At 56.9% G+C, this 24,273-nt stretch overlaps 9 protein-coding genes across 9 annotated transcripts; 6 read left to right on the forward strand and 3 right to left on the reverse strand.

Annotated features, from left to right (window-relative positions):
- Positions 1–1,509: 1,509 nt before the first annotated feature.
- Positions 1,510–3,411, forward strand: K437DRAFT_269508 (MFS general substrate transporter; the record flags this gene model as incomplete). Its single annotated transcript, XM_013386435.1, has 6 exons — positions 1,510–1,727; positions 1,808–1,882; positions 1,948–2,146; positions 2,233–2,818; positions 2,903–3,152; positions 3,228–3,411. The coding sequence occupies 6 exons, from the start codon at positions 1,510–1,512 to the stop codon at positions 3,409–3,411; spliced, it is 1,512 nt and encodes a 503-aa protein (XP_013241889.1).
- A 517-nt stretch (positions 3,412–3,928) lies between these two features.
- On the forward strand, positions 3,929–4,562 carry K437DRAFT_167853 (uncharacterized protein). The gene has a single exon (XM_013386436.1). It carries the CDS (start codon positions 4,047–4,049, stop codon positions 4,497–4,499), a length of 453 nt encoding a protein of 150 aa, XP_013241890.1. The 5' UTR covers positions 3,929–4,046; the 3' UTR covers positions 4,500–4,562.
- Positions 4,563–5,193: 631 nt separating this feature from the next.
- On the forward strand, positions 5,194–7,639 carry K437DRAFT_269509 (MFS general substrate transporter; the record flags this gene model as incomplete). Its single annotated transcript, XM_013386437.1, has 11 exons — positions 5,194–5,475; positions 5,566–5,699; positions 5,775–5,799; positions 5,881–5,973; positions 6,059–6,154; positions 6,229–6,246; positions 6,323–6,507; positions 6,603–6,692; positions 6,759–7,051; positions 7,123–7,366; positions 7,456–7,639. The coding sequence occupies 11 exons, from the start codon at positions 5,194–5,196 to the stop codon at positions 7,637–7,639; spliced, it is 1,644 nt and encodes a 547-aa protein (XP_013241891.1).
- A 936-nt stretch (positions 7,640–8,575) lies between these two features.
- Positions 8,576–10,035, forward strand: K437DRAFT_258038 (uncharacterized protein). The gene is made up of 2 exons (XM_013386438.1): positions 8,576–9,004; positions 9,075–10,035. The coding sequence occupies exons 1-2, from the start codon at positions 8,651–8,653 to the stop codon at positions 9,552–9,554; spliced, it is 834 nt and encodes a 277-aa protein (XP_013241892.1). The 5' UTR covers positions 8,576–8,650; the 3' UTR covers positions 9,555–10,035.
- On the reverse strand, positions 9,997–11,484 carry K437DRAFT_258039 (acetolactate synthase). The gene is made up of 2 exons (XM_013386439.1): positions 10,964–11,484; positions 9,997–10,868 (listed from the first exon to the last, which is right to left on the reverse strand). Exons 1-2 carry the CDS (start codon positions 11,317–11,319, stop codon positions 10,085–10,087), a joined length of 1,140 nt encoding a protein of 379 aa, XP_013241893.1. The 5' UTR covers positions 11,320–11,484; the 3' UTR covers positions 9,997–10,084.
- Positions 11,485–16,072: 4,588 nt separating this feature from the next.
- On the forward strand, positions 16,073–16,345 carry K437DRAFT_226413 (winged helix DNA-binding domain-containing protein; the record flags this gene model as incomplete). The annotated part of the gene is made up of 1 exon (XM_013386440.1): positions 16,073–16,345. A coding segment is annotated over one exon (273 nt), but the record flags the coding sequence as incomplete, so codon positions are not given.
- Positions 16,346–17,863: 1,518 nt separating this feature from the next.
- Positions 17,864–20,045, reverse strand: K437DRAFT_258041 (uncharacterized protein). Its single transcript, XM_013386441.1, has one exon. It carries the CDS (start codon positions 20,008–20,010, stop codon positions 17,953–17,955), a length of 2,058 nt encoding a protein of 685 aa, XP_013241895.1. The 5' UTR covers positions 20,011–20,045; the 3' UTR covers positions 17,864–17,952.
- Positions 20,046–20,175: 130 nt separating this feature from the next.
- On the forward strand, positions 20,176–21,044 carry K437DRAFT_168093 (UPF0287-domain-containing protein). The gene is made up of 4 exons (XM_013386442.1): positions 20,176–20,222; positions 20,316–20,441; positions 20,516–20,659; positions 20,769–21,044. Exons 2-4 carry the CDS (start codon positions 20,433–20,435, stop codon positions 20,859–20,861), a joined length of 246 nt encoding a protein of 81 aa, XP_013241896.1. The 5' UTR covers positions 20,176–20,222; positions 20,316–20,432; the 3' UTR covers positions 20,862–21,044.
- A 408-nt stretch (positions 21,045–21,452) lies between these two features.
- On the reverse strand, positions 21,453–23,505 carry K437DRAFT_258043 (glycoside hydrolase family 16 protein). The gene is made up of 6 exons (XM_013386443.1): positions 23,384–23,505; positions 22,990–23,312; positions 22,786–22,916; positions 22,583–22,694; positions 22,416–22,504; positions 21,453–22,335 (listed from the first exon to the last, which is right to left on the reverse strand). The coding sequence occupies exons 2-6, from the start codon at positions 23,145–23,147 to the stop codon at positions 21,734–21,736; spliced, it is 1,092 nt and encodes a 363-aa protein (XP_013241897.1). The 5' UTR covers positions 23,148–23,312; positions 23,384–23,505; the 3' UTR covers positions 21,453–21,733.
- Positions 23,506–24,273: the final 768 nt, after the last annotated feature.

Below are 24,273 nucleotides of genomic sequence, written 5' to 3' on the forward strand. Positions count from 1 at the left end.
TCGCCGGGCCGAAAACAGCACACTCATCACTTGTCCAACCTCTAGCCTCATGAAGCTTGGAACCAATGTGTGCAAATTCAAGATTGCACGTGTATGTAGCATATACATATAGCGATTACACCACCTTGGCTGTGGTAATTTCATTTCTGACGAGGAGAACGGCAGGCAGATGTACCCGCAAGCCAGATGAGGAAGGTGGCGCGACCCGCGTCCGGCTGGGCGGAAGTGCTGCTTGCGCTGAATCGATACTCGCAAATATTTATTAAACTTTAAAGGCCTCCCTCACAGTAACATCCGAGTGATTGAGTGCCAAGTTTCTTTCTTTCTCTAATCAGACGCCACGCGAACGTCTCAAGCAAAACCACTGGCGCTCGCACAAAGGCTTGTACGGTTCGACAAGGTACTCTGCATATGTATGTGTACATGTTGTGCGCTTTCATCGACCCGAGGAGGGGCCGTGCCTTGTGAGGATTCATTATCCATCACCGTTCAAAGCATTGTGTCTCGGTAAACTGTTCTGCAGCTCGGCTCACTTGTGCCAAAGATGTGGGTAAGAGATACTTACAATGCCCGACATGCACGACGCAGGCACCGGGGGACCTGTAAATGTCAAAATCAGGTGACGTAGAATGTTGCTTGCTGACAAGTCTGGGAACCGCTTGCCAATTCGTCCACATCCTGGTGTCTCAAATCCACTGATTTGAGAGATTCCTTGCAAACACGGACGACTTTGGAAGAACGTAAAATTTGTGCGCTGACCGCTGCTCTAGTTCATCGGCTTCGCAAATTGTTTGGGCTCGGCTGCATCCCCTGGCCTCGGCTGACGTTGACCTTGCTTCTGCGGCTTTACATATCAAGAAGCTCATGAATCTCCCCTTCGGCCATTTACTGACTCTAATCAGTGCGGCTCTGTTCAATCCCTCTTCACGCTAGCGAGGCCGAATCTCAACCACGGTGGCAGTGTATTTCCATTAGTACCCGACCGAGACACTGGAGGATGGGGCCTGGAGAGGCAGAAGTGACACTTTTTGCAAGCATCCTACCCTTCAATCACGTAGGCGCGTGCCTGCTCCTCTTTCCATTTTGACTCTAATGTGACTCTCCCCTGCCTTCATTTTTCAGTCCTCGAGCAGCGATGCGACTCTTCAGTTGCTATATTGGAAGAAGTACCTGCGTGTCGAATCGAGGGCTTCTCCGCACCAGTACATTAGCAAAAGTCGTGCCTGGCGGTCCAGGACGCTGGGTACGCACATTCACCTTGTCCTCGAGTCGACGTGAGATGTCCGTTTGCATCAACGCAAATACCGTGCTGATGAGTTATATAACATCCGGTATCCGCCATTCGTTCGAACGTTTTGACGTCGAATGCGCGGAGTGGACCTAATCTGGCCTCCATCGTTTTCCCCTCGATTGCACTTGCCATCTTTCCAACTAATCCCATAAAATCACCAAGCCACGTACTTTCTCGGGAGCCCAAACGCGCCCGACGGCGGCAGCGCCTCGCCGACCATGTCGGAGGAGAAGTTGGAAGATGTCGAGTACATCGGTGGCGCGCCGTACGCACACCAGCTGACTGCGGGCCTTCACTCGCTCAACGACAGTGACCGCCAGCACGATGGCCCACTCACGATAGAAGATGAAATCGAGACTAAGAGGATCATGCGCAAGCTCGACTGGCGCGTGCTGCCCATCTGCTCCGTCCTCTATCTATTCTCGTTCCTCGACCGGTGAGACTGTTTCCTTCGCCTCGGGTCCAAATGTCACTGGGTTAGCCTGCTGACAAGTGGAAGACTTCCAACGAACGTAGCACTGCTATTGGCAATGCAAAAGTCGCAGGCATGAACGTCGAACTGGGAATCACAGCGACCGAATACGCTCTTGCGTATGTCCTTGCTCGCAGTGTCTAACCTTCGCATTGCGACGATCATTGACGTGCGTGTGTTTCAGTCTTTCCCTCTTTTTCGTCACGTACGGTCTTTTGGAAGTGCCGAGCAACTTGATGTTGAAGAAGTACGGCGCCAAGCTCTGGTTGCCATTCATTGTCTTTTGGTGGGGTGTCGTCATGACCCTCACCGGCGTTGTTCAGAACGCTGGCGGTCTCATCGCCGCACGCATCATGCTCGGTGCTGCCGAAGCTGGTCTCTTCGTATGTGTTACCGCGACATGAAAGAAGGATAGGAATGAGACTTGCACTTGAAGCTGACGGTAAATTCCTCTTGGCCCGTGTCGCAGCCCGGAGTCTCGCTGTTGCTCTCCTTCCTCTATCCGCGCGCTTACATCTCTTTGCGCATTGGAACCTTCTTCAGCGCTGCAACCGTCGCTGGCGCCTTTGGTGGTTTACTCGCATACGGTCTGTCGCACGTCAATGCCGGAAGCTACAGTGGTTGGCGATGGTTGTTCATCGTCGAAGGTCTGCTCACAGTGGGCGTCGCCATCATTTCGTATTTTTTGCTGTTTAGCAACGTCGACGGTGCAAAGTTCCTCACCGACAAAGAAAAGCACTATATTAAGGATCGGCTAACATACGACGGTACCGACGTCCCCATGAATGACGAGTTCGCCTGGAAGTTCGTCATAGCCGGTTTGATTGACTGGAAGACATGGGTCAGCTTGATCACCTACATCGGCACTGTCACTCCGCTCTACTCGATCGCTCTCACGCTTCCGTCTATCCTCAAGACGACACTTGGCTACGACGCGATCCAATCCCAGATTCTCACCATCCCGGTTTACTGTGTTGCGGCCATCAACGTGCTGCTCTTTTCTTATTTTAGCGACCGCACCAAGAACCGCGCGTACTTCATCTGCCTCGGCACAGGTGAGAGCTAGCTACGTGTCGCTCAATTCAGCCTTCGAATTCATTAACCAACCTCTCCTCGTATCTTCTTATCTACTTTGAAAGGGGTTTCGGCGATCGGATGGATCATGGGTTTCGCGTCTCGCAACCCCAAGGTGCGATACGCCGCCTGCTTTATCGGCGCTCTTGGCTCGTACGCCGGCTTTCCACCCCTCATTGCACTGCTCTCCCAAAATGTTGGCGGCAAGAGTAAACGCTCCGTTACCCTTGCCATTCAAGTAGGCATTGGAGGGATGTGTGGAATCATATCTAGCAATATTTTCCTGCCGCAAGAGGCACCGAACTATCCCACTGCGTGAGTTTTCGAGGCGTCAGAAGGGTGCCAAGAAAGTACGGGACCGTCTACTTATGGCTCTACAATTGTTGGCAGATACATTATCAACATCGCCTGCAACATCGTCGCTTTCTGGGGAGCCCTCGGCCTCATATTTATGCTCAGGCTCGCCAATGCCCGAAAGCAGCGCATGGTCGATAGCGGCGAAGCGGCGAAGCTGACGCGGAAGCAGCTCGCCGACCTGGGTGATTCGAGTCCTTACTTCAAATACCGCTGGTAGTGCGTCATCCTTGCTTGGTGGCGCCACGGTAAGGATCATCTTACAATTTTGCATCATGATCATCCGTAGAAGGCGATATATGTAGATGGAAAGCTTGCTATTTACGATTCAGTGCTTTAATTGCGGTGACTGGGCTCGCTCGGTATCAATTCACTCAAGTTTACTGGACTAGTTATACCAAATCATTTCTGCCATCTTTGCTTCCATTGTTGGCTGCGTTGAAGCGTTGTCTACGCTATCGTCGCCTCTCCTGGCTCACATTCTTGCATCTTCCTCATATGCACGATGGGATTGCGCACGACTTCGGCTGTTGAGCCCATATACACGATCAACATAGACGATGAAATATTTCTATGCTATTTTGATTACCTTTTCTTTTTGCGGAATGCGTTGCAATAACTTAACCCCCAGGGTGCCCTATCCCATCCGCGGCATCTCCAGCAGTGATCGCAAATGTTTGCTTATCCATGGAACGATCCACAGACCGAAAAATCTCCTTTAGACCTACGTAGCTGCTGATTCGTACTTCCAGACATTGCTTCCGCCAAGGGGAGTTTCAAGTGCGAAAGAATATCCAGTTCCACGCTCGAACTGACCTTGGATGGTATCAGTGCGAGTGGTGCTCAAGTTTAAAGATGCAGTGCCCCGTGAACAGCGGCCGCAAGTATAGTATCTGGGGTTTCCAAGAAGCGATTCGGCGCATGGCACCACCGCGAGATGCAAAAATGCTCGCCTCATTTATTCTTACACTGACTTGTCACCGTCCAAACTTACCAGCTCCAGCGTCGCCGATGCGCAACCCTTCGGATTTGTCATGCACATTAAGAGGACCGGTGCGAATCAGTAGGGTCCAAGCACATTGGACCGTTGTACAAAGCGTACGGTCGGATTGTGTGTTGAGAAAGCCTCCAGCACCGCAAGAGCGTCTGGCCTCCGCAGACTTCGGTTGCTGCAACTACGATTCTCTTTTATGTTATTTACATCCGGCGAAGGGGTTAAAGCCAAGACCCGCGGCTTGGAGTGCCTTCCTTTCCCGGCCGCGGAGAGGCGAGAGAGCAGGTGACTACCTGCCAAAACACAAATATTAACGTGCTCATTGTACTTCCTCCTGAACCGAAGTGCAGTCGCGTAAAGATGATCTAATAATCGTTTGGTTGATACGTGCAGAGTGCGACGTCTTCTCCCTGTTGTGGTTAGTAAGAACCATATAGAGGTCACCCGTCAGCTCCGTTCCGAGATATCCATCCAGATTACATACGTACATACCCGCGCACGCCTTTTCATCTCATTCTGATTTCAGGTAACTCAGCAAGCATGTTCAAGGGAGGGTTGCGTGCTTTCCACCGTGATGCACGACAGACACCTTTCGAAGTGGCCTGTCTATAGACGCCTCCGTTGCTCAGCGATGACACCTCGAAGCACGTGCCCGGTAGATGGCCAAGAGTCCACTTGCAATCGTATCAGCCACGCGTGGCCCCAGCTGCTTCTCCCGTCGTCTCCTAACGCTCATATTGAAACGCTGCAGAAAGTGCCACTTGACAGGACCAGAAATGATAAGGATCATTTAGGTGACGAACATGTCACAGCTATCACCTGCCAAATTCCAATGCTTCCTTCACTTTCTCATGACTTCAAATACTTGGATTTCCAACTGACGCTTTGAAGCCTGACTTTTCGAGATATGCACACGAAGCTCGCTCCTCCTGAATAGCTGCAACCGCGCGCTCACTCTCTCCTCGACAGGTGTGCAGCAAAGGATTTATCTTCCTGCGACTGATCGTCATGGCGAGCCCACCAACAAGGTCACCTGCTGAGCTGTTGCCGCAGCCGTTCGAAAAGCACCTGGAAGAAGGCCCGGCACTAGGATCAGGATCAGTATCAGCGGAGAAAGTACACGCTGTGCCCAATGCTTCGCTCACAGCCGAGGACGACGGGCCGTCGACCATTGAAGATGCCGCTGAAACGAGACGAATCATGCGCAAGCTAGACTGGCGCATTCTGCCTGTCTGTTCTCTGCTTTACCTCTTTTCTTTTCTCGACAGGTCGAGTATTGGAAATGCAAAGGTATGCACTTTGCCGCGCTTTGTCGCTGGCTTCTTGACGTGATCGCTTAAAAATCTCACCTGAAGTCTCTCGCTGCAATGTGCCGCACAGGTCGCAGGCATGAACAAGACGCTGCACCTGACGTCGTCAGAATACAACCTCGCAGTCTCGATATTCTTTGTGCTTTACTGCTTCCTCGAGGTACCTAGCAATATTGCGCTCAAGCGGCTGGGAGCAAAGACATGGTGAGCTGGCAGATGAACCAGTCGCAGCTTGCTAAGCGACGAATTACTGACACCCAATGTCCTGCAACTTGCCAGGCTTCCGATCATCGTCTTTGGCTGGGTGGGTGGGCTCGTGAAAATGGCATTAAGATATAGTAGCTTCTTATGGGCTGATTGCGAAGCTGCATTTCCGTTCTCTCAGGGGGTAGTCATGACTCTGCACGGTATTGTGCAATCTGCCACCGGGTTAACCGTAGCACGTCTCTTTCTTGGCGCTGCTGAGGCTGGTCTTTTTGTGAGAGATACAGGCACAGGCTAGCAAGGTCTCGCTAAGGCAATGCGTTGGTTCTCAACGTCTTCCCACCGCCATTCTGCTGCAGCCTGGTGTGTCGCTGCTTCTTTCCTACCTCTACCCTCGCTCTCACATCCAGCTCAGGCTGGGAATCTTTTTTGCCAATGCTACTATTGCCGGTGCAGTGAGTCGCTTGCTCGGCCCCAGACGTACAACGTGTCGTTGACGCTAACACCATGCCGGATGGGCACTGCTCAGTTCGGTGGGCTTTTGGCTGTGAGTGTCATTTGATTGTGCCTGACTGCCTGATTTTTCCGTCATCACACTGAATGTGCACTCTTCCTATTATCAGTACGGTCTGTCGTTCGTCCGCTCAAGCAATCTAGAGGGCTGGCGCTTCATCTTTATTGTCGAAGGTATTGCTACCTGCGTCGCTGCAGGGATCGGCTGGTTCCTTCTCTTCAACGGCTACGATGACGCGCATTTTCTCACTGCGTCAGAAAAGGCGTATATGGGCGATCGGATCAATTATGACGGGTATGTAGGAGCAAATTAACCATCGACAGGTATCGGCTGTTCAGACTTCATAGCTTACCAGAAACCCCTTTGTCGCTTGCGGTCTCCCCTTTTAGGACGGAAGTCGCCATGAATCAGTCCTTTCAATGGAAGTTCGTCTTGCAAGGTCTAAAGGATGTCAAGACATGGCTGTCCTTGATTACGTAGTTCGTTTTCTTTGACGTATGCTTGTGCATCTACCCCTCTACTGACTTCTCAAATCCACCCCACAGCATCGGGGTTTACGCGCCTGTCTACTCGATCGCCTTGACCCTGCCGTCGATCCTGAGCACTTCGCTTGGCTACTCGAGCGTCCGCTCGCAGTTGCTCACCGTGCCGGTGTACGGCTGCGCTGCGGTTGTCGTGGTCATGTGGTCATTCGCAGCCGATAGGCTGCGGAGCCGCACATTCTTCTTGCTCATGGGAACCATGCTTTCGGCGATTGGATGGGGTATCGGACTCGCGTCGAGCAATCCAAGGGTCGGGTTTGCAGGCGTCTTTCTCAGCGCTGCCGGAAGCTATGGTGGTGAGTGCTTCTTCATGTCCTTGCCCACACTATTCCTGCTGGCCTGAGGTTGTATTCTGCCATATGTACAGCTTTCCCTTCTGTGGTAGCACTTGTCAGCCAGAACGTCGGCGGGCAGACCAAGAGAGGAGTTGCGCTCGGCATCCTCGGTACGTACTCGCGCGCCATGGCTGGTCTGACGAAGCAGAGCCTAGGACTGACGGGGGCTGCATATTTGATGGAAACACTGCGTTCGCTAGTTGGTGTGGGTGGGCTTTGTGGCGTGATCGCGCCGAACATCTTCCTGGCGAGCGAGTCGCCACGCTACCCGACAGCGTGAGTCTGTCTTGGCTGGGCGACTATGGGATGAGGCTCTTTGCCGTTGTACTGACGCTCGGGCACCCGATGTTCTTTTTGGCGGCTAGTTACAAGATCAACATCGGTCTCAACGCCTTGGGCTTCCTTGGTGCACTGCTCAACGCCGCGTATCTGATCTGGGCGAATAAGCGCAAACAGCGGGCCATCGACAGCGGTGCGGCGGCCAGGCTGGGTCGGCAGGAGCTTGCAGACCTCGGGGATGAGAGCCCGTACTTCCGCTATAGGCTTTAGAATCAGCGGTTCGTAGATGCACTTCGGCCAATGTATGGAATCCTAAGGGCTGCATCAGTGGTAGGTCGCTGTAGAGCGACTCTGAGGGTCAAACGTGAAGGGCAACTATTGCAGAATGGCTGCGGAACGAACGCGCAGAGCAGCTTATAGAGGCGAGCCATTGTGATGTGCAACAGCAGCCGTGAGGCTGGCGCGATGTGCTTTTGGATTTCTCGCATTTCCACACGCGATAGAGCCGCTTAGTGAGGCGTGAGCCCAGAGTGCATCGCCTTTCCCAATCTCCGCGATGCATCTGGTCTTGGCTTTCCGTAGCGACAGCAGTAGCAGTGCCTGTGCTGTTGTGGGCGCCAGCGGCTGCACGTTCCCTTGCGATAAGCGTATGAGCCATACTGTGACGGCCGATAGCCATCCGAGCAAGGGGGTGGGGGAGCATTCCTTTCGTCATGTTGAGCTGGGAGGAAGGCGATGGGAGTGGGAGTCTTTTCGATGGTGTACTTGCTGGCGAATGCCTCGGTCTCTACACAAGTGCTGGCTGGCAGTGGGTGCAAAGCTTCAGGCCCCGGCGTGGAGTTGAGTGGGAAAGGTGGGATTACCAGTCCTCCCCCATCACCTATGCCCTACGTACGGAACATGCCCAGACGTTCGAGGCCGAACACTCCCCAGTAGTCCCTCCAGTGTGATGGGTATACTCTAGGTGGACGCGTCGAACGTGTCCGCGTGTCGCGTCGCGAGCCGCGGACGGCTGCAGCAGCAGAAGACTCTCTCCGATGTCCTGGCGCTGGTGACGCGTCTGGCCGCTGGCCAGCTGGCGCATGGCCCCCTTCGAATGTGGAGTCCAGTTCTTCTAACCTGGTTCCGCCCCCTCCCGAGGTCACACTGTCAAAATATAGTCGAGAGAGCAAGCTGGAGCCTGAATGCCATGCAACTATGACGCCGCTCACATGAAGCGTCTGTGCCGGGCCCTGGTGAGGTGATTTGCATAGCGAACGGAGACGCTTACAAGGGGCGTTGATGCACCTCGATTCGACGCTCGAAGAAAGGGGCATAGGTGCCATGACAGCGGACATGATCGTGGCCAGATCGTCCGGCGACTGGTCGACCAGCACGGGAACGACGAGCGAGGGCGGCCAAGAGTTCCCCAAGGCGACGCACGACCTTTGGGATGAGTGCAAGCGCAAGCGCGAGGAGGAGAGGAGCGAGCACATACCTGGCAGCAGAGCCTGGTGGGGGATCGAGCGCAAGGGCAGCTTCCAGCGCATCGCATCAGAAGGGCTGATCGACGATGGCGGCAGTGAGGCTGGGTCTTCGACGGGGGGAGCATCGAGGCTTATCAAGCGCATGCGCATCCATCCGGAACTCATGAAGGTGGGATTATGCATTCCATCGTCTTACTATTTGCACTGCAGCTGCTTACAGGAAGCTTACACAACTGCAGGAGAGTAACGACGGAGGGCCGACAGGCAGCGGACTGAGCACACGTACAAATTCGCCGGCTCCAAGCGCACGCTTTTCGCCTTTCGCTTCGCGGCCACCGACAATCGAGGAGACGCATGACTGGGAACGAGGGGGAGCAGCGCTAACCAGTAATGGAGTCGGTTACAGCGTTAACGGCGGTAGCGACTCGGCATTACACACGCAAGCAGACGAAATTCCGATGAGCCAAGCGAGCGACACAACGATGGTCAGCTCAGCAGGGATAGCCGAGGCGGACGGTAGCGCGTCTGGGTCTTTACAGTATTTGAACCAACCAACCGGGTTGAGCCCATCATTATCTTCTCGCACCCCGCAGCGGCAACAGCATGTGTTGGACTATAGGCTGACCATTCCTCCGCACATGACGGGTCATCCGCATCCGTACAACCAGACGCCGTACAGCTTCCAGCAGACCTTCAGCAGTGAGATGCATGTCGATTGAGCGATACCGCCGAGCGCGCTTGCTGTGGCGACCAACGACCTAGCTACCTTTGCGACTGCTAATGCCCATCGCCTCGCCTCGTCTCATCCTCTCGTCGGACATGTCAAAATCCAGGTCGAGGTGTGGTAGTGCCCTCACGACGTAACTAGGAAGATGGAGCGCGGACATATGCCCATATCTATGCTGGCCTGACACACTCGCTCCCTGTCCGCATGCTTTTGCGCTGAGGCAGGTCGTACCGTACGGCGCGGCTGCAGTTTCGCTTAGGTCAGGTCAAGCTGGCACTGGCAAGGGCACATACACAAACCTGCCTACTCGACCGTCTATTTCAATGTCCCATGGTGCCATGCGCAACGCAAGCAAGCAAGCCGCCAGCAAAGCAGAGCGAATCAAGATAGAAGGCACACTTCAGGCCTTTGCCGCGACGCTACAGCCCATGTTTTCTGGCATTCATGTATTGCAGGCATCACGACCATCGCACAAATTGTGCAAAGAACGAAGGATTTGTTCAACTCATGGAGAATCGGCACTCAGCCTGGCGGGAGCAAGCTGGCATCGACGGCCTCGAGCTCTTCCTGGACGTCATCGTTGGCGCTCCAGGCGCTGTCGATGGGGCTGCGCGGGAGGACCATGGTGCCACTGCGGGCGCACTCGAGGACGCCAAAGGGACGGACGAGCTTCAGGAAGGCGTCGCAGCGCGAGCTCTTGCCGCTCAGCTCGACGATAACACTGTCGTTGCTGACGTCAACGACGCGGCCCTTGAACTGCTCAGCGAGCGAGATGATCGAGCGCATGTTGTCCGACTTGACGCGCAGCGCCTCCGTCGGCGTCAGCTGCACTGTGTGCTGCTGCTGATGGTGGTAGTGCTGATGAGCAGACGAAGCATTCGCCTCCCGCTCGGCGACGTGCTCCGAGGGGATCTTTTGCTGCTGACTCCTGCCAGCTGCTGCTGCTGCTGCAGCCGCAGCGGCGGCAGCAGCAGCCGCTGAGCCGCCAGCGGCGGCGCTGTGGAGGCTCTCCTCAAAGTACTCGGGCCCGAGGATGCTGACCTTGACGAGCATGAGCTCGCGCTCGATGACACGCGTGTGCGTGTAGTCGAGCACGGCCCAGACGGGTACGAGGTCCTCGAGTTGGCGGCGCGCCTGCTCAACAACGCCGTCCTGGCCGCGGAGGACGATGCACATGCGCGACAGGTCCGCGATCTCTGTGCGGCAGACGACGAGAGAGTCAATGTTGAAGCCGCGCGCGGCGAGCGTGCCGGCGATGCGCGACAGGACACCGGGCTCGTTCTGCACGAGCGTGTTGAGGATGTGGCTGGCGGGACGGGACATAAGGAGGAGAAAAGGGTGGGCATCAAATTTTTGCCCCCGATCAGACGCTGCTCGCTCTCGCCGTACGGGCGCACTCACCGTTTGAAGGGCTCCTTACTGGGGGCGGGTGTGTTGTAGAGGATGTTGCTGACGGCCTCGCTGGCCTCCATTGGCGGCGGCTCGAGCGAGGGGAGCGGTGGGAGGCGACGCAGGCGGTGGTGCAGCTTGTAATCGAGCGCGGATGTGCTGTCGCGCTGCGAGGAGGAGGAAGGGTCTCTTTGTTGTTGCTGCTGCTGTTGGGAAGAGGAGGAGGCTGGTGATGACGCAGATGAGCAGGAGAAAGAGGTGGAGAAAGCTGCGCGCAGAGCGTATCCACTGGGCTCTGCAGCAGCTGCTAAAGTGGCGCCGGAGCGCACAGCAGCCGCTCCTCTGCGAATGGATGGACCGAGCAGCATGGTGCTGATGCTGCTGCTGTATAGCATGGATGTGTGCGCCGCCAGCCTGTCCGGAAAGAAGCAGCCGGAGGCGGAAGATGGAGATGTTACAACAAGACGCTCCTCTCTCCCGAAAGGTGAGGACGGAGTGCCGAGTGGTCACCGGTGCGACGAGAAAATGAACTGAGGTGTTCTCTCTCTCATTCGCATTGCCGCGCGCTTTCTCCGCTTGCCGGAGAGGGTAACCCTAACCCTACTTTCCTAGCGACCATTTTTTGGCCGAGGGAAATGCTGTCCCGCCGCTGCAAGGGGCTGTTGTCTCCTTGCAGCTCACCCGCCCACGCGACGCAACCGATGAGCGTCGTGTCGAGTCGTCAATGCCCTTTTTCCCTTTTCCTTTTCCTTTTTTTTCTTTTACTTTTACTTTACGTTTACTTTCTTTTCCTATTATCTTCCCACACGCGACGTGACGCGCTGTGCTGTGCTGTACTGTCTTGGGAAAGAGCGACTGCCGCGGCGCCCAACCCAACCCTTCCCCCCATTCGATCCTCTGTAGAAGCGATGTCTCTGACCTCGTCTGGCAGGAAGAGTGTCCTCTCCTCTCTCCCCTTTGCATTCTGTCACTCGGGTACATGGACGCGACACCACCACCAGCACGACCAGCATGACCACCACTCATTCTCACCTCGACCCAGCCTAGCTTAGTCCAGCCCAGCGCGTTCCTCTTACCCCATCCATCCACCCATCCACCCATCCACCCATCCATCCATCCATCCGTACCAGGGCAGATATTGCCACCGGCAGCGCAACCCACCGAGACCGGATTGAGAGCCCTGCACGCACAGGTGCACGACGGGCGGCGCGAGCGTGGCATAGAGACACGCGAGGTGAGCAACGCCGGGACTCTCCCTTGTCCACCCGCGCTGACACGCGTCGTTCCTTGCCGTCCGGAGCAGCAGCAACGAGCATCAGCCCGCCTCTCGATGCCGCCCACGAGCACGCGTCGTCGTCGCGCAGCAGGCGCCCAGCTGTCGGCGCGTCCAGAGCGACACAGCCACCGTCTTCGTCTTCAGCAGCAGCGGCGAAACTACCCGTCATGCCATCCATCATAGCAGTAGCACCCACATCCACATCCGTCACGAGCACAACGAGCGCAGCCGCAGTCGATCACGACGACCTCTTTGCGCGTGCACAGGCCATGGGCCTCCGCACCACGCGTGAAGAGTACGAGCGCACTCGCGCAGGTGTCACCGCTTTCCTGCGCGCCGGCAGCAGCACCGCTTCCGCGGCGACTTCGCAGACGCATGCGAGCGGCGGCTCGCCCGGCGCGGCGGGAGGAAGCCCCACCCCCATGGACACACTCGCGCTGCACAGCAGCCTCGGTAAGGGAAACAGTAGCGTCATGTTCGGTGTCGGTGCAAAGATTGGAACCGCGAGTACGGCGGCGGCGCGCTCGGGTGCAGCAGCAGGACCATCATCCTCATCAGTAGTAGCAACAACAGCAGCAGGAGGCGGGTTCAGCGCATACAGGCGCCCGGCGAGCGGCGCTGCCGGCTCCACGGGCATCGGCGGCAGCACCAGCAGTCCGATGCTCAGCTTCTTCACCGCCAGCATTTCGCACATGGCCGCCATCAACAGCAGCGGCGGCAGTGCACTTGCCAGTCCCGCTGCCACTGCATGCACCTCGGACGCAGATGCAGATGCGGACGACGGTGCGGGTGCGGACGTCCGCGCCAGCACATTTGGCCGAGGGAAGAAGACCGCCGGCGGCGGCGGGCCGGCGCAGAAGCAGCGCGTTGCGAGCGCCGCCCCTCGATTCGCACCAGCAGATGCGGGGCGCGGCTTGTCCGCCAGGTCGCCAACATCAGTGGCGGCAGCGGCAGGCGCCATGACGCCGCGCACGCTCGAGCAGATGGGCAAGGAGGAGGAGCGGCGCCGGCGCAGGGACAAGCAGCGCCGGTGCAAGCAGCAGCAGCAGCGAGGGGCACCAGCCGCAGCTAGTAACGGTGCAGGTGCTGCTGCTGCCACAGACGCAGATGCAGGTGCACCTGCAGCCGTCGGTCTCGGCCTCGGCCTCGGCCTCGGTCTGGGCATCGGCATCGATATGGACGTCGGCAGCGGTGCGCATGCCTCTAGTGCCGACGCAGAGCGAGCATCCGTCTCGGCGCAGCAGCCGCAGGCGTGCATCCCCGTCACCCCTTCTGCACAGCAGCAGCAGCACGGCTCCTCAGCAGCAGGCGCAGGCAGCCGGCCGTGGGTCAGTCCCGGCGGGACGATGCGCATGGTCGCTACACCACTTGTCCCTGCGTCTCTATCTGCAGCATCGGCATCAGCATCGAAATCGGCTCGGGGGGTGCGCGATGGCCGTGCGCGTGCGCTGCAGCGCAGGAGCCCGATGCACCTTGCGGGCCCCGGCGCCGAGGACAGCCCCGTGCTCGGGGCCGAGGGCGGAGGCGGCGGCGCCTCGCGCAGGTTCCAGCAGCAGCGGAGGCCGCACGGTGGCTACGTCAGCAGCGGCAGCAGCAGCAGCCCGAGCATGAGCACGGGCGTGCATATGCATGTGAACGTCGCCGCGGCGACGCCGCTCTCGACGTATGGACGCGCGGGCAACCTCACGCGCGCTCTGCCGCTACATACTTCTCGCTCGCCGTGCGTCGGTGACTCGTCGTTTGAAGAGGAGCAGGAACAAGAGCGAGACGCGGATGCCGACGCTGATATGGACATGCCGCCGAACGACTCGGGCGTCTTCTTTGATCAGCTCGACGCGCAGGAGGAAATGGACAAGCTCGCGTCTGAGCGCCACCAGTTGCTTCAGCGCCAGCAGCAACAGCGTGGGCTGCCACGCAGGCGCGCACGGCTCGACTCGGCTGACTCGGCCATCTCTAGCACTAGCGCCAGCGCGGCTGCAGATGCGAGTGCGAGCGGCAAGAGCCAGCAACAAGAGAAAGGTCAAGAAGGAAAGGACAAGGACGCGCCGCCGTCGTCGGCGGTGCTGCTGCAGGAGGAGATGGGCCGCATGAGCTTTCTCGACTGCGTTATGCAGCACAAGAGCAGCCCTGTCCGTCTGCGCAAAGAGGCCAAGGCCAAGGAGCGCGCGCAACGCGAGTGGCAGGAGGTGCGCCGTGCGCTGCGTACAGCGCGTCATTGTCGGATAATGCGACAAGCAGGGACTGATTTTCTTTCTTCCTTTTGATGTTCTTCATTACAGGCGATGCTCCAAGCACAGACGAGCGCGGCTGCTTCCCAGAACAACGCTGCTGCAGCGACAGTAGAAGCGCAAGCGAGCAAGAGCGTCCGCTGGGCCTCCAGCGTCTACAGCCCTGCGACGCTCGACGCCTACCAGGGCGGCGGTGGCGGTGGGCACATGCGCCTGACGACGCGCGAGCACTACGACTTTATCAACCACGGCATCCATCCACTCTCATCCTCAGCTGCGGCCGGCGACGCAGACGGCCTGAGCATGCTGACACCCAGCATGCTCTCCGCCCCCTGGCCCGAGGCACACGTCGAGATGCTGGCCAACATGAGTGCGCAGCGCGCTGCTGCTAATGCTTCTGCTAGTGCTAATCCTGCGGCGGCCTCGCCGAGTACGGGCGCTGGCGCCGGCGCAAGCGGCGACATCGAACTTGCTGCCCTGCGCCACTCCAGCCTCAGTCTCGGACAAGGCAGCCCGCTCCTCAAGATGCAGTCCAGCACGCGATCGACGACCGACAAGGTCGATGGAGCAGGTGAGCGGCATGCTTCAGAGTCGCCGCTCCTCAGCAGCCTCTCGGCATTCCGGCCCTTGTCGGCGATGCGGTCCGAAGTGATGCACGCCCAGGCACAGGCACACCATCGAATACGCACGCCCTCCTCGTCTGGCGCCACCGCAGCCGTGCGCCGCGCTGTCATCTTTGCAACCAACAGCCAGGGTCAGGCCCTTATAAGCCCTGTGCTGGCAGGCAGCGCCGATGACGCGCCGTTTGGCGCGTCGATTGGCTCGCCTATCCGCGCCGCATTGGGCTTCTTCAGTGCATCGCCGCCCAAAGCCGGCAGGCCGTGGACTACTGTATCGCAAGGCCATAGACGCACGCCGACCGGCGGCACGCCGACCGGCGGCACGCCGACCGGCGGCACGCCGTCGCTCGCCTGTGCGCCGTTCGGCCGGGTCGGCCCATCGCTCGCCCACTCTGACGTCATACACGATAGCGCCGAGTCGTCAGCGCACTCTCGCGAATCGACGCGGAACGAGTCGCGGAACGAGTCGAGAAATGAGCTTGGTGCCCACGCCGCTGCAAGCGAGGGTGACCATCATATCGTCTCGTCGCCGATGGTCGAAGAGCTGCTGGCAGGCAAGGGCGGGGGAAAAGAGCGAGGCGTGGTGAAAGACGTGCAGCGATGCTCGGTCGACGGGCAAGAAGCCGAGTCTCATACTGATGGTGCTGCTGCTGCCGAGCCGCTAATGGCCGCTCGTCAGGACAGCGACGCAGCGTCGACCAAGAGCGCAGGGAACAAGGCTGCCCAGGGCAAAGCTGGGAAAGGCAAGAAAGGGTCGAACAGTAACTTGAACACCGCTGCTAACTTTGACGACGCCTCTCCTGCTCCGGCGTCCATCACGGAAACACCTGCGCGCGCCCCCGCCGCCGTGCGCTTCCGCAAGGCTCCTGCAGACGCTGCCGGAGTGGCGGCGACCAAATACACGCTTCCTGCGCCCGGCCTCGTCCGAACGATGGAGTGGGATCGCGCAGACGGCTCACGTTTGGTCAAACTCGTTTCTGAAGAGCTGCAGCAGGCGATGGAAAAAGGTGCGATCGCAGAGGAACCAGAGCCACGCTTTTACGTCCTGCCTCCGTTGTGGGGCACATCTAAGGCCAAGCCTGCGAGTGCGTCGTACGCTGGCTTGATCGGGCAAGCCATCTTGGCATCTTCCGACGGCCGTCTGAGCCTGGCGGAGATCTATGCCTGGATCAACACCACTTTCCCCTTTTACGAGCGCGGAGAACGCGGGTGGCAAAACAGCATCCGCCATAACCTCAGCCTGAACAAAAGCTTTTATAAGATCGACCGTGAGGCCACTCTCCCAGGCAAGGGTGGCTGGTGGGCCATCCAGCCCGGGCATGAAGAGCGGTTTCAGGGCAACATCTACCTTGCTACACCTGCTCGCAACGATGCAAGCACCACCCCGTCCAAGCCAGGCAAGCAGCCCAAGACACCTTTGTCGACGCGCGATGGTGCCAGCTATCCCGGTACGGGCGGCTCGAACATGTCGGTCGACAGCGGTATCCTTTCTTCTGTCACCGGCTCAGCTGGGCAGCGGCGCAAAAGGCAGGACTCAGGCGGCGACTTACCCGCGCAGGCGCAAGTCGACAATCCTTCCTCGTCGGGCCCGTCAGGAACGGGCAAGAGCGTCGGAAAGCAGCCCAAGCGCCTCAAGCTGATCGCACGCCGGCTTCCGTTTGAAGAGAAGATGTCGCCATCTGGTAACGCACCAACCACTTCAGCCCCAACGCCTGCAAGCTCTGCTGTGGCCATAACACCCCTCCGCCCCGCGCATATCTATGCGCCTGAGGGAAGCGGCCAGAGCGCCGTGCCGATGCTGACGGACAGTGCCAGCAGCCCGCCTAGCTCTCCTTTTTATCACACGACCAACATGGCTGCGCCAGAGTCCCAGAGACCAGCAGCAGGCCGGAAGCGCAAGGCGGTCGAAGCGGTAGAGACAGTCGGGGCACCGGCAGACTTCCCCATGACGACGACTACGACTAACCTCAACACCTCGTCTATCTACACCGCCATGCCCACATCCTCTCCAATGCACTTCAATGGCTCGCCCATTGTTATTCGCGGCTCGACTCACCAAGGCAAGGGTGTCTATACGACGACCATCCCGATTGGACGAGGGCGTGTGCCTGCCAGCGAGCATCCTGCTTCCTCGATGGCAATGACAAGCTCGCTAGCGCAATCGCCTGTCTCAGCTGCTCGCGACGCTCCAGGTCCAGGCCCTGGCCCGAGCCCCGGCAGCATGTCTAACGTGAACGAGCAGTCGCCCGCCAATATTCGTTCAATAAGCCTTCGAGGGTCGCCCATTAAGAGCGGCGTGCCGTTCTCCATGAGCCCGACTCGCGCTTCGGTCAGCGGTAAGGGCCTAGTGCAGTCTCATCCTGGAATGCCGATGCCGATACACATGATGCACATGCAGCCGACTCCCAGCGGGCTCGCTAGCATGCAAAAGGCGCTGGCCGTGCCTAACACCACTCCTGCGCGCGCCGCCTTGGCTACTGCAGGCGGACGTTGGAACAGCATGACAACGCCCTCTCCCATGCGCCGTGTGCAGCCAGGCCAATCCGCAGCAAGCAATGGTGCCGCTGGCCCTATACCCTGGCTCGATGACCCTTTCGACTATCAGGGAAATCTGCAACATGAGCTCGATTTTGCCATGGATAGCCTCGGATCAGTGACCGAATTCACGAGCCCCATGCGTGGCATGTGGCCCGATCCGAACACCGCGCCCATGAACATGAATTTTACTCATCCTCATCAAGGTTGATTTCCTTCCATGATCCATGATCCAATATCCAAGTCCCGATGGTTTGTATTGCAAAGCACGTTTGAGTATCATGTATTATCGCACTCGCATATGTATGAAGTTAGCACGACTGAAATAATGATGGCAACGATCTATGGCTCGGCGTGTTGAAGCGTCATCTTGTCGAGACAGTAGTACGCCAACCCCACATGGTCTCCCTTTGGGGCGACTGGCCGGCCCTGGTCCTCTGCTTTAGCCTCGCGTTTGAGAGGTGTCGTTGTGAAGACAAGGTCGAACAATTTGCGATCCGTTGCGCCAATGATAAAATCCAAGTCGAGCGCCAAGCTGAACGTCGGCGACTTGGATGGGTAGCCCGCAAATGCGGACCAACCCGTCTTCGAACTTGGCGGCAAGGTGTTGAACAATTGCACTCTGTCTGGCAAATCGCCGGAGGTGTTCGGCACAAAACAGTCATGTGCATGCCGCGTGTCGAACACTTTGACATTTCCCGACGTAGCAGTGCCGGCAAGGATGTGTGTCCCATTCCCGCCGCCGATGGCGAGCGAATAGATCGCAGAGCTGTCGAATCGGTCGCGGAAATGCATCATTGGGCACAACGTCTTGAAAGAATGCAAGGGGTAGACGGCGTCTTCACCCCCAAAGAGATTGTCGCTCGAAAACAACGGTTCATCGCACACAGCTGGAACTGCTAAGCTGTCTTGTCTTTTAAGTCGAAGATGTCGGCCAGTAACACTCGCTGTAACTTGACGTAGATCATAAACGCGGACGACGGCATCATAGAAGCCGGCGACAAGCATGTCGGAATGAAGCGGTGCCTGGCATTCCTTTGAAGGCTGCGCGAGTGCAAAAGTAGATGTCACCCTACACTGGCCCTGGCCACCAGTGAAGGGGATTCTGCTCTTGCTTGGCTCTGGCCTGCCACTGAACGTATGCAACGTGTTCAAGATGATGGGCTCGCATGGCCGATGAGAAGTTGGATGGAGTGGAAAGAGAAAGAGCGCTTCCGCCCCCTTGCTGCCGATAGCAAGCCACCGTGGCGCTTGACCGTGTGGCGCCCCTTCATCGAGATGACATGACCAGCATTGCCGACCCATTTTGAAATGCCAAAGCAAACGCCATTCTAGAATTAATTGGTCTTCCTCATCTCTGTCGGCCTTGAACAAGCATATTGTACCGTCCCTCGTGACGCTACAAACGAGGTCGCGACTATGCGAGAGTGCCTGGACAGATTGGCCTGTGCTGGACTGGCCCATACCAAAACAGCGGCGTGGACCATCTAAGGTCGACAGCTGTGTGGCCTCGAAAGTGAGCCTTTTTGGTGCGTATTGCTGCCACGGAGCAGATGGGGTTTGACTGGCACTGCTCAGCCTCGAGCTCTTTGGTCGTGTGGAGAGACTTGTGGGGAGCTGGTAGTGCTCAAGGGAGCCGTCCACGCGACCGACGATAAAATTTGTTCCAGCCGAATCTATCGCACAGCAAGCTGAGATGTTCTTGGTGGGATTCACCGCCGATTTGGAAGCCCATTCCCCCGGTCGTCGACGCATTGCTTGCCATCTCGTAAGAGGCGCTGACTTGTCTGGCAAATCTACAATCTGTGCATCATCCATATCGATGCCCGTCTTTGAGAGCTCAGGAGCTGCCCACCGTCCATCGGCATGGTTCCGTTCGCGAAGGCAATTCTTGAGATAGTTTGTATGCCAGACCCGCACCTCAGAACGGAGAAAGAGGAGCAACCAATCTTGGCCCAGTCGAAGGAACGGCTCTACTGCCTCATCTCTCGCTTGTCTCCAGTATCCAGCATGGCATCCATTCGAACGATTCGCCCCTCCGAAGGTGGCTGTCTGATTGATCGATGCACGGTGTGCCACAAGTCGTTGCTTTTGCCAAGAGACGTTGTTGAGATGATAGCGTTGGACTTTGTATCTCCACTGGCAAAGAGCTTCCCCATCAGGTTGGCAGGCAGAGATAGAACCCGGCTTTCCGAAAAGCCAGGCCTTCCAACCTTGAACTTCGACAAAGAGATGCAGTGACTTACACGTTGACGACAAGGCGATCAATGAAATGGGCGGATCCTCGTCACTGAATTGGTTGGCGATCTGCAGTAGGATCTCTGCTGGTAGGAGATGCAGTGCAATCCGCTTCGTCTCGCGCGCGCACAGCCTCTTCGCCTCCCTGCCGTCTTCGCACATATCCCAGACGTTTCTTCATAATGCGACGATGGCATATGGTCAGAGAGAGCTCAATGTCTTTGAGCAGCACCAACTCCCTTATAATTAACACAACTGGGACATTCGTGTTAGCATGTGCGGAGAGAACTGGCGTTACGTAATGATATTTTGAAATCGTGAGTCCAAAACTGCTTTCCCCCCCCCAAAGCGACAAGCCCCAGGAGTGATGACTGGTGAGCTTGATCTTCTGGACCTTCAAGGGTTCACAATTCACAGTGGCACTTCCTACTTGCTCATCACGGATCCCTTCCCCCGTCTCGCTGGAGTGGCCATCGCTTTTTCTTACTCATCCGAATCCCAACAAACGAGACTGCTAATCGTCAACGTGCGCCTGAGACAAAAGTCGTGACGGATAACCGGGCAGAAAGAAGAGCCATACGAAGATGCATCCCGTGAGTGCGCCGCAATTATTTCGACCTCGAGGACTGCGGTTATATATTCACATACGTATCTATGGTCCGAGCAGCACCTTAGCAATGATTCCAAGCAGCTGGCCTGCGCTAGCATTATTCAAGCGCTCGAGGATTGCCACAAGCAAGGACTGATGACCAAGATGTCTGGCAAGTGCAACCCTATCAAGGATGAGCTGATTCAGTGTCTGCGCAAAGAAGTGAGGCATGACGTTACAATTTCCTGGGCGGCTCTTTTGTATTGCAGTACATGGCTACTGATGAGAACTCTGTTTCTCCTTTTTTCCATTTCGATCTCGTCCGTCGCAGCGTTTGGAGCGAACAGCAAAACATGTTCAGAAAGGCAAAGAGCGGAGAAGGAAGACCGAAGAGATCTGGCGCGAGATTGATGGAGACAAATGAAGGCTGCTTTGATTTGGAACGGGTCCTATAAACAGTTTCAACTCATCCTTTGCCCTGCCCCATTTTCGAGAAAGGGTAGCTTTGGCAGCGGCATGCGAGTACATTCCTAATGGTGGTACTCTATGGCTTTGCTCTTTCGACTCGCGCAGCCAACCAAAGGAGCTGAGCTGCGGGAAAAACAAGTTCGCCCTCAATCACGTTCAGCACCTCCCCACCTCCGTGTATTGAATCTGCGACGTCCCTGCAGCGAGGATTCCACACCGTGGAGGCTCACGCACTCGCGTGCTTCCTAACGCCACGGTGCATGGCGCAATTGGCCGGTGACCTTCTGCTCGACATACGAGCGGACAAAGCCCCCGCTTCTACTCAGCTGTTGCGTTCCGTCGCTACCGGCCCGCGCACAGTGATTACACGGCTCAAATTGGCACCCCGGGAATGATTGCCTTCAAGCCTAGAAGGATGGAAGGAGGAAGGGCGCTTGTCGGAGCACTCCAGGATTATGCGTCTCGGTGTTCGCGGCATACAACGAAGCGCTGCATAACTTTTCTCAATCGTGTAGCGTAGTAGGCAGCAAGACAATGAAGAGAAAGTCTATGCTACATCTACACAGCGCGTTGCAGCTTTTTCCTGGCCCCGGCTCGACGCTGAGCAGGGTAATTTTTATCTATTAGTTGCGAGATGCGAAAAAATTATTATAGAGCAATCAAGAATGGCAGGAAGCGTGTCCTAATTAGCGGAGCATGTGGTAGAAGCAGTTCATCTATGCTAGGAGTAGAAACGAAAAAACCAGCGCAGGATGTCTGCAGTCCACCCTTGAATGACCGTACGTAACCTTGATTGACTACTGAGAGCAGGCCGGCCTGGCAGACCGTTCATGCAAGCCTTTCCGTCTGATAAATCTTGACGCTGTTGATGAGCCAGTACGCCTCAGACAAATCGGTGCTGTTTCCGTGCATGTAGTCGGCACAGCTCGCCACGCCGGTCTTGGCGGCGCACGACTGCGTCTGGCCGTTCATGGCGGTGGACCAAACGGAGCTAGCGCCAGCCCAGTCGCCGCAGAGCGTGTTGGTGAAGATTGCCACATGGTTCCAGAAGAAGGAGCTCATGGTGCAACTCGTCGCAGGCCAGCGGCCGGTCGGAGTTGGCCAGCCGGTGGGATCGGGCGTGCCAGAGGAGACGTCGGACGGAATAGACGCGCGGGGGAAGAACCAGATACTGATGCCTTCGTCTGCGTCCCAGAGCATGGCGTGCACGCCGCCGCCGTCGGCGTTATACTGCACACCGTAGTCGCCGGATGTGGTGGACATGATGCTGCAGCCTTGGTTGTTGGTCGTCAGCGAGTCGCAGCTCGTGCCCGAACTGCCCAGCATCAGCTCGCCGCTGTAGCCCAGCGTAGACGCGGACGATGACGACAGTGAGCAGCCCGAAGATGTGTGTATCGAGACGAGATTTGCAGAGTAGTCATTCACGCCCTCTATAAATAAAAATGGCGAACGGGCCGGTCAGCGGCGACGGTCAAAGCCAAAATGTTGAGAAAGGAAAAGAGCGACGCACCAACAATGTCAATCTCTCCACCCACAGGCCAGCCGGAAGATCCAGGATCGGCAGAAAGTGTCCAAAAAGCAGGCCATACACCACAGCCGCTATGGGTGTTGCAGCGAGAGATCCACACGGGTTTGTCAAACAGTAGCCTTCGCGACTAAGGGCGAAGAGAGGCTCACACCGGTATATGCGTGGCATCAAGGACAAAAAGACCGTGCGTATGCGTGTCCACGGTGGAGATGCGGACAGACTGGCGGTTACCGTCCGTATCTGCATCTGCAGCCACTTTCACTGCAAATGTCGTTCACAGCGGAAGTATTCCGAGACCGCGTTTCAGCCTGAGCAGGGAAAGAAAAGAAGATAGCCTTTCCTGAACACTCACTCATCGCACGCCCATCTTGGATTCCAATCAGACCCGCAGACTGCGCCTGCGCCTGCGTCGTGTATTGCACCATTCCATGTGTCGGGTCGGCGTTGGAGAAGAAGGTCCAGCCGTCGAAGAAGGTGTCTCCACTGCAAAAAGAATATGAAGAGGAACACACGTCAAGTGCAGTCCATAGCTTGCGTGCGCGGCGCCATTCCTCACGAGTAAGAATTGACCAGCGTAAAGTTGGTAGCGGTGGCTGTCGTGGCTCTCTTGTGCATGCGATGTGAAGGCGTAAACCTGGCGTCTACACTGATGAAAGTAAGGCTGCAAAGCACAACAGCAATGGTGGCTGTGACAACCGGTTTAACCAGCTGCATCGTGATGCTCTCCTGAGTGCTTGAACCGCGCATCCTCGCGCACTTCTTCTAGTCTTTCAAATGGCCTGACTTGCGATGGCGATCCTGCGGCTGGGTGCTTGTATGTGAATGTCTGCTGAAGATGGCGATGTCGAAAAGGGAATGTGTATCAGACTTTGGTTTCTGAGATGAGAGGAAGGATGAGCGACACAGAGAAGAACACAGCGAAGCAAGCAGGCTGAACGGTGAAAGCGTACAAATGGGATGCACGGTGGTGCTTCTGGGACTGACTGCGTCTTTCGCCTGAGCTCCCTTTCTTTTATATGAGTGGAAGATGTGAGCCAGTGAAATATGTCCATGCAGTACTGGATGCGTGCTGCATGTATGTGTTAACTTGTAGACTGCGGCGATGGCACGGTCTAGGGTCGAGCGCTCTGCGCCGGGGCCACCAACCTGTCTGTCGTCAAGTTCGATGGTAGTATGTGGAGTGATGTGAAAGGCCAAGTTGTACGCAGTCTCGCCCCATCGCCTTGTCAATACCTAGCAGTGCGGCAAGCAGGGCCGAATAATCTCTTGGCTTTGCTCCCAATAGCCTTACACCTGCTGCCAGACAGTGGAGCAGCACACAACACGCGTGGGGAGCGGGTGGGCGCGACACAATCTACAGCGCGAAGAGGCTCACTTGTATGTGAGTGAGAGTGGAGATGTGCACGCTGTGCAGCGCAAGGTGCTGGGACTTGACTGTTGAGAGATTCATGTACATGAGCTTTGGCTGCGGACGCTGCAGGGCAGTGCGGTATGCCTTGCGTGTCCGTATAGGTGTCGATGACGGGCCGTAGAGTCACCTGCCTGAGCGTTAGCATTGGATTCGTTGAAGAAGTGGTGTTGATCAATGGACTTCCTATAAGACTAAAAAAATCAAACGGTCAGACACAAGCAACCGGCTGGAAGCTGCTGATACAACGCCAAGAAGGGGGACAAGTTTAGCTCAGCGTAGAGCGGTGCTGCACTGTGCGGTTGTAGCTCAGCTATAAATAGGGCTCTCAATGAAAGGTGAGCAATCCCCCAAGCGGCGTTACTTGCGACCTTTCTCTTTCCGCGGTATTTGTTTGTAATCATTGTCGTGATTGCTTGTTCTTCAGGAACC

Source organism: Tilletiaria anomala (assembly GCF_000711695.1).
Source record: "Tilletiaria anomala UBC 951 chromosome Unknown K437scaffold_74, whole genome shotgun sequence".
In the NCBI taxonomy this organism is placed as follows: Eukaryota; Fungi; Basidiomycota; class Exobasidiomycetes; order Georgefischeriales; family Tilletiariaceae; genus Tilletiaria; species Tilletiaria anomala.

What these genes read in the sequence shown, in the direction of transcription:
- K437DRAFT_167853 (XM_013386436.1), top strand. Translation starts at nt 4,047, where the DNA reads ATGCAGTGCCCCGTGAACAGCGGCCGCAAGTATAGTATCTGGGGTTTC.
- K437DRAFT_258038 (XM_013386438.1), top strand. Translation starts at nt 8,651, where the DNA reads ATGCACCTCGATTCGACGCTCGAAGAAAGGGGCATAGGTGCCATGACA. An exon ending in TCCATCCGGAACTCATGAAG is followed by an intron (nt 9,005 to 9,074) that starts GTGGGATTATGC and finishes ACACAACTGCAG; the next exon opens with GAGAGTAACGACGGAGGGCC.
- K437DRAFT_258039 (XM_013386439.1), bottom strand. Translation starts at nt 11,319, where the DNA reads ATGCTGCTCGGTCCATCCATTCGCAGAGGAGCGGCTGCTGTGCGCTCC. An exon ending in AGTAAGGAGCCCTTCAAACG is followed by an intron (nt 10,869 to 10,963) that starts GTGAGTGCGCCC and finishes CCGTCCCGCCAG; the next exon opens with CCACATCCTCAACACGCTCG.
- K437DRAFT_258041 (XM_013386441.1), bottom strand. Translation starts at nt 20,010, where the DNA reads ATGTGCGAAGACGGCAGGGAGGCGAAGAGGCTGTGCGCGCGCGAGACG.
- K437DRAFT_168093 (XM_013386442.1), top strand. An exon ending in TTCAGTGTCTGCGCAAAGAA is followed by an intron (nt 20,660 to 20,768) that starts GTGAGGCATGAC and finishes CGTCCGTCGCAG; the next exon opens with CGTTTGGAGCGAACAGCAAA.
- K437DRAFT_258043 (XM_013386443.1), bottom strand. Translation starts at nt 23,147, where the DNA reads ATGCAGCTGGTTAAACCGGTTGTCACAGCCACCATTGCTGTTGTGCTT. An exon ending in CCAAGATGGGCGTGCGATGA is followed by an intron (nt 22,695 to 22,785) that starts GTGAGTGTTCAG and finishes CGACATTTGCAG; the next exon opens with TGAAAGTGGCTGCAGATGCA. An exon ending in TGGAGAGATTGACATTGTTG is followed by an intron (nt 22,336 to 22,415) that starts GTGCGTCGCTCT and finishes TTTTATTTATAG; the next exon opens with AGGGCGTGAATGACTACTCT.